At 44.1% G+C, this 7,699-nt stretch overlaps 1 protein-coding gene across 2 annotated transcripts in view; it reads left to right on the top strand.

Annotated features, from left to right (window-relative positions):
* LOC116697834 (zinc finger protein GLI2) overlaps positions 1-7,699 on the top strand; it is a 104,437-nt gene that overhangs the window by 62,456 nt on the left and 34,282 nt on the right. For both annotated transcript variants that reach the window (XR_004334060.1, XM_032529347.1), the window contains exon 4: positions 1,187-1,392. Coding sequence is in view for 1 of the 2 variants with exons in the window: in XM_032529347.1 (XP_032385238.1) it covers positions 1,187-1,392 (206 nt within the window). In the remaining variant the exon portion in view is untranslated. The remainder of the gene's footprint in view (positions 1-1,186; positions 1,393-7,699) is intronic.

The raw sequence follows: 7,699 nt of genomic DNA, 5'->3' as shown, positions 1-7,699 counted from the left end.
GATAGATAGATAGATAGATAGATAGATAGATAGATAGACTTTATTAATACCAAATTGAGAAATGAATGTGTTACAAGTAGAAGAGTTACTTGAACATACACACACACACACATACGGAAAAAACAAAAATATACTAAAAAAACCAGGGCTGCTCTTGCTTGGTCGTTTAGTTGACTAATCGGTCATTTGGTCTAATTCGACTGAGATTTCTTTACTTGATTAGTAATTATTTATGCTTTTTTCAGTGTGAATGACTTGTTTCCATGAAACTAAAGCACATCTCTGGTAAACACAAGATATAAAGGGGTGCATTTGCTTGTGTCCCAGTGGAGAATCTCCGTTGTTGAGGGCAGCCCTTATAACTCCACTCAGTCATCAGCCTTCCCTCTATTAGTCATGGTTCCTCCCGCTCCAGAGTCCTGTTGAGGGCTGAATCTGTACCAGGTGTTCTTACCACACACCGAGGGAGCCAAAGCTCACTAGGTTGACATAAGCACTCGCGCCCCTTCAAAGGGTTGTGCCACTGCCAGCGGCCAGCAGACTTTTTTATCTCGAGTTCAACCCCTTGGGGCTATTGAGTATTACAACACCTAAGTAGGTGTTTCTGTGTGTCTGTGTTTCTGCAAGCAGAGCCGCTGATTACCTGTCAGAGCAGACACATTTACTGTACAGCCTAATGTGACCGGCAGAGAGTCAAAGAACTTCTGACTTTTCTTGGTGGCTTCAGGCAGCTACTTATTGTAAGGCTTTGAGCATCCGGTTGCCTTCTCTTATCTTACATGTGTAATACCTGATGTGAAAGAAATCCTGTCATTTTGCCCACCCAAACAGATAGAGAAAACACTTCCTGGTAGTCTCAAGAGTGGAAAACCCCTTGGTCTCGACTTGTCTGTAGCTCCAGGCCCTAATAGGCGAAGTGAACAAAAGGGGATTATTATGTATTAGCTGTGGGACTGGAGCGGGGGAAAAGGGTGTAAGTGGATTGAGACTGCAGACACTTTGTGGAATAACAGGTGCTAACGCTTGGCTAGGAACATAGCAATGAAGATCCATCACGAAGATAACAGCACAATACAAGTCGTCAGACAGGAGGTCTCCACTCTCTCCATCTCCCACCATCTGTGTCTTTCTATTCATCTTTGACCCTCATCCTCCTTCTTTTTGCTTCTTTGCTCCGTCTTCACAGACCTCCAGGACTGACGGGAAGCCCAGTCATCTCAGATATTTCCCTGATCCGTCTGTCGCCCCATGCGGCGCCCGGGTCGGGTGAGTCACCGTTCAGCCCTCCGCATCATTATGTCAGCCCCCACATGGAGCACTACCTGCGCTCGGTGCACAGCAGCCCCACCCTCTCCATGATCTCAGCGGCCCGAGGACTGAGCCCTGCTGAAGGTAAGATTCACCTCACGTTGTATTGACTACGATATCTATCTAATATGTACATGTTCTGTTTTGCAAATACAGAGCTAAAGAAAATATGAGGGAAATGTGTGATAACGTTGTTAAATATCGGGATATCAATATTACTTTTTTAACCAATATTAAAGTGTACATAGTTCTGCATTACTAATGCTTTCAGGGCCTTGCTAAAACAAACTTTGAACATTGAATTGAATATAAAAGGCACCACTAAAAAAAAGAATGGCAGTTAGATTTTAAAGTGTAGTTTTCTACTGATGTTCTGTTTCAACTAACACAAAAGATCTCTGAGTGTGTTTCGCTATACTTTGCAGCTTTCATGTTTTATTATGCAAGTTGATGTTGCGATGATAAATCAACAAATTAGTTGTGCAGCCCTCCAGTCTGATCAGCAGTGCTCCCACCGGAGTGCTACAATATGTGAATGACTTCCAATGCCCAGGCAGAGGTGTTCATCCATAAACACTCTCATACCCACACACTCAGCCTTAGTCTTCTTATGACGTGTTCATAATACGAAGAACAAACAGTGAGTGATTCGGAAAATCTTTCGCACGGCGCCTATTCTGCAGCCGCTTTGACCGGTTAACATTAAGGAGGTGAGATTAGAGTTGAGCGGGTTCAGAATTTAAGTTTCTTGTTCACTATAAACCAACTCTGTCTGCTTGGCCACAGCTCACCGCATACACACTCTTATTTACACAGTTGATTATTTAACAGACGGCGATAATTACTCTCACACCTTACACATTCCACTACATGAGGTACTGAAGCACACCTTTCATCGAGCACGTTACGGTGTTTTTACATGTGTGTGCAATGCACGCTGGTGATTTGCAGGTGTATCCGGGATACTTTGCGGTACGGGCAACTTCCCTGCTCGATTGTGTGTGTGTGTGTGTGTGTGTGTGTGTGTGTGTGTGTGTGTGTGTGTGTGTGTGTGTGTTTTAAATATATATACATTATGTGTGTGTGTTTGAGCAGGAGAGAAACCATGGAAATCAGCACAGAAAAAAAACAACATGACTAAACTATTGAGTTCACACGACGACAGACCTGTCCTCGCTCCCCCTGTTCAAACAACAGGTTGGAGAAGTGAGGAGCCACAGGCCTGCACCCAGCACCGATAAATCACCAAGCGCACGCTGCTGGCAAGTAATGCCTCCCCGCCTTTCAAGAGAAGCAATGCGGAAGAGATGCTGTCACTGATAAAGTAAAGCAAGGAAGTATGGCACCAAATGGAGGGCACTGTGCAGCTCTGCAGAACATAAATAACGACGGAGCTCAGTGGAGCGCGTGTAAACCCTCTGATAGCGATACCTGGGGGCCAGCCGTGTAAAACACTAACTGTTTAAGGACTAGTCAAAGCTGGAAGATTACTAGAAACTTGCACACAAGTAAGCGTTAAAATGCGCTTCAAGCTTTCGTGCGTAACTTTTTGATATCAATGAACGTCCATTACATCGAAGCCTTCGCCAAATGAGTTGGTACAAAGCTAATTAATTATCAAATTCACACAACACTCTCTGGATTTCTCAGTAAGACTATGTTCCCAAGATCGGGGCGTCCGGTGACTTTTGCACGCTGAAAATTAAAAAAAGAGTCCGTCATGTTTTTTTATTCCTCCGTAGCCTTTACTATTTTTAGAAATATTTACTTTGAGTAAACGTTAAGACGTTGATGAACGTTACAGATGGAATTGTTATTGATGTACCTAGTCACATATATTTAGCATTAGATTGCGGGTGCGTTTGTTTTGGGCTATAACTCATAATGCCGTGAACCTTAATTTTATTGCATTGTTGCATGTACAGTATGTACTGTTCCCTAACTGCTAACAGCCCCGGGTGCTACCACTGTTCCACGCGCACCCTGACTTAACGTGTAAAATGGCAATTTCTAAAGATAGTACACAAAAAAACAACTTTGTTACAGCAATGATAGTAAATGTAATGTGTTGGTTCTACTATATATCGATAACCATGATCCCTAGTGTAATGCCATACTCCTTGTGACATCAAATGACACTCATGTTCCCCTCAGGATGAATTATAATAACTGTAGTGCCCCCTTTAAAGGTTCTGAGCAGTTTCATGCTGGAACTATTTTCTTTTCACGATAGTTTCGAATGCTCACAACCAGGTCTGTGGGTTATCTTTTGTAACCGGGGCACAATGTCGGGAAAGAGATGTTGCTGTTGACTTTCTGAAATGTATTTTTTGGGGCTTTGCGCACCACAAGCCGAGTGCCATCTAGCTCCTTTATATTGGAGAGAAGGCAGCCATCTCCAACACTGGGCAACTTACACCAAAACTATCCAGACTGATAAATAGCACTATACAGTATGTAAAAGAAAAAAAAAAATGTAATTTCACATTTTGGTGTGGAACTGACCCTTTAACTTTCCATCTTTCACCATCGTCAGGTCAACATTTTGATTTGTCCATTACCTTAGTTTTTAACCATCAAACTAATGACATTCCCATCTGTGAACATGGAAAACCTTCTTCCTGCTAAACATTAGCATGTTAGCATTGTCACTTATGTTAGCATATGGCTCAAAACACCACTGCACCTACGTACAGTAGAGCCCTGCAGAGCCACTAGCATGGCCTGTGTCTATTTACTAGATAACACACAACCATCTTGTTACAATGTGAACATGTATGTACTGTATAGTCCAAAATCTCGTCGTACTTCTCCTAAAGTAAACTGCTCAGCCTTTCCCTGACGATGCACTGTAACTTTTATTCTTGTTTTGTATCTGTTTTTTATTTTTTAACTGTTTATTCTTGAGTTTTATCTTTGTATTTTTACTGGGTTTTTTTACTTTTTTTGTGTAAAGCACTTGGAATTGCCCTGTTGCGGAAATGTGCTGAACAAATAAAGCTGCCTTGCCTTGCCTTATCGGGGGTAGTGAGTGGACGAGGGAGTGAATTCAGACATTGCTTTAGTCTTATGTTACTATCACTATCACTGGTTGTGTTTGGGTGGGGAAAAAATCAGCTTTTTACCAGTGTAACTTTTTGTCTGATTGTTTTGGGACCATTGGAGGCGTAGTTGTCATCCTCTGTGTTAGAATGAGTGAGGTCCCACACTGAAACAAAATGTGACTCTGCAGAGGTGGTAACGTGATCCGGCAGCCGTGGAGAAACTAAAGGAATATGGAGGACAAACACACTGCCTGTGCACTGTTACCACAGCCATGGCCTAACACGTTCTGATGGATCCAGATTTTTTTGGGTGGTTATGTGTGCGCCAATGTGTGTGTGAGGGTGGGGGAAGCTGAGGTTTTTTTGCTCCCTCAATATCCCACTTGGCCCCCAACCAATGATCCCAACCCCCTCTTCCCCCCCGTTTCCACCAGCATGCATATTAATCCGCCATTGGCCCACACACCCCTCCCCGCTGGGGGAGAAAGGGAGAGCAGGAAACGGGGGAAAGAGGGGATACGGGCACAGTAAGATGTAGGAAAAAAGGAAAACCAATCCATCCCTTACGCTCATAGTTCTTGACACTTTTAAATGTGGCTTCACTAGCGCAGGTGTTAACACATTTTAGGTCAATATTACCTTTGCCCATGCAGCGTTAAGCCTTTCTCAGCATTATGAGCGTGCATCTGCGTGCACCTGCACTCTGTGTATGACTTCAGCCTGTCAAACTTAGTGCATACACAACACCAGAGAAGTGCGTGAATGTGGTATCCCTTCCCTCTACAGCCACCCCCCCCCCCCCCCCCCCCCCCCCCCCCCCCCCACACACACACACACACACACACACACCCCTTTCTGCACTGATCCATCTCTCCCTCTGCTTCCTTTACTCCCTAGAGATACTTTCCCACAGCCCAGCGAGCCTCAAAGACATCAGACATCTTTTATCAAAAGCCTTATGCCCCGGGGCATGCACGCAAGCACAAATCTTCAAATCTGTAAAGCAGATCCCTCGTCTCCTCCGTTGAGCCTTTCAGTTCTTCCGGTCTTGTCTTTGTTTTGTCGTTCTGTCAATGGCTATGTCAAATGACAAAAATCTAACAGTATTTTGCTCAGCCCCTCTTGTCAGACTTGTCAAAATGCGTCACTCCGTGGGTTATGACCACCGTGGGGTATAGAGCACTGCGGTGCGGTTGCTGCATTTGGTCTAAAGGGACCTTTAGGGAGAGGAGAGAGGGAGGTGTGTGTGTGCCGGTGAACTAGCCGTAAGGTTATAGCTGTGAGCATAGCAGTGCAGAGTTTATACAGTTTATCTGTAGGTAAATTCATGTTACAGCTCCTCAGGGCCCAGGCCAAGTTCCTGTGTCTTGCAGTGACGTGCGGTGATGTCAGTAAGAGGGTAGGCACTGAGTTATGAAAGCCAGATTACCTAATTTATTGTTTAGGCTAATAATCAAAACGTTACGCACAAGCGCGGCACACACGCGCGGCGATAGCAAACATTTCCAATTAATCTATCAATCAAAATCAATCTAATGTAATTATATAACACTTTACAACAACCAGCAGGCTACGGTGCTTAACAGAATGATTATATGACATCATCCATAGAAAGAGAGAACATAGCGAACAGTAAAATCAGAAAAGGTCTCAAAGAAACAAAAGAATGAAACTGTCCCACCACACCTAGATAATGCCTGATTCAACAGATATGTCTTGAGTTTGGACCTAAAAAGAGCCACATCTGTAACAGTGCGAATATCGGGGGGTAACTTGTTCCAGAGTCTCGGGGGACCAACCGCAAAAGCCTGACTCCACCACCGTTTACACCTGGACCTTAGGACTTCTAAAACCAGCTGATTTGAAGAGCGCAATGACAGTGTGTTAAGATTTCAGACAAATACTCTGGGTGACATATTTTTTCTTTCTCTCTCTCTCTCTCTCTCTCTCTCTCTCTCTCTCTCTCTCTCTCTCTCTCTCTCTCACACCACACACACACACACACACGTTAATGTCCAGCATCAGAATGCTATCAGAAAGTTATGAAACCATCTTAGTTCTGATTATTGCACAGCGGCTAATTATGTTTGTCAGTCCCAGTCAGCAACAATGAAAACACACACTGCTCAACTGAATATGAAGGCAAATGGCTAGCAGCATTAGTTCAATCACACTAAGCCCAAAATAGTTTCTGACTCACCAATCGGTAGATTTGTACATAAAATCCATCCGACGCTTTCTCGTGAAGGCCTCGATCACAGCGTTGTAAAACTCGTCTTTACGGCGCTTTAGTTTGCATAGTCTCTGACTCGGCGAGGGCTGAAAGACGTGCTGACCCGGTCCGGTTCCGACTGTTGTTTGGATCCGTTTCAGGGTGGAGGTGTGCGAACTGTAGTTGCCGGTATTATATAGCTGACGGTTTTTCCTGCTTGTTAAGCTGCGGCGGGTTGTTCAGATCCAGGACCCCGTAGAGGTCCCGCCGCTCACTGTTCAGGCCACATAGCCACATCTCTTCTTCCGTACCAGTCAGTTTGAAACGATGCGACGAGTATTGTCCCTTTTGCTGCAGTAGTCCATCTAAGGCTGGCGTAGACCTCCTGCTATTAGTTCTTTTTTTAAATTAAATCGAGTTTAGAGAATTCCTCACCGCTGTGATTCGTCGGCCCCCGCTGCTGTCATTTTGACTTTGAATTTCGCGGGGATTGCGTTCACAACGTAGCTGGTGTATGACGTCAGCTACGCAAAGGGCCAGTAATATCTCGATTTTAATTGGTTCATGTTTGATATCTAACGAGACGATTACTGGCATAACACATTTACGTACAAGGCACGCAGTTTGTGCCTTTTGACGTACATGTTAAAGAATACAGGATCGAAGTGCGCATGCGCAACATTGGCTAATGCTTGAATGGGCAGTAAAGGCACTGCTTATTCTGCCTTTTTTTTCTATTTGATCATGCGTAACTGCTACATTTGTCATCGTACCGTCTAAATAATTGGAACAACACACATATAAATCACAAGAATAAACAGTAAAAATACAAATTCAAGTTTATAATACATTTATTTAATAAACATTTTTATCCTTGAATTTTGGCAAGGTAGGCACTGCCTACCCTGCCTACCCTGACTGCACGTCACTGGTGTCTTGCTCGCTACCTGCTAGTTACAGTGAAGGCAGTTAGCCACCGAGCTAAGGCTCACTCTCTTAAGGTGGGCTAGCTTGAAGGTGGAGTCTTTCTCCATGTTTTGCTTTAGTAATCTCTCCCTCGCTGTAACCGACAACCACCAAACCTAGGTTGCAAGTAACTGTGCGATGATGTCCCTGATATGCAACTGAGTCGTCA

The sequence above is a fragment of the Etheostoma spectabile genome, chromosome 11, assembly GCF_008692095.1.
Source record: "Etheostoma spectabile isolate EspeVRDwgs_2016 chromosome 11, UIUC_Espe_1.0, whole genome shotgun sequence".
In the NCBI taxonomy this organism is placed as follows: Eukaryota; Metazoa; Chordata; class Actinopteri; order Perciformes; family Percidae; genus Etheostoma; species Etheostoma spectabile.
This window is presented reverse-complemented; position numbering and strand designations above follow the sequence as displayed.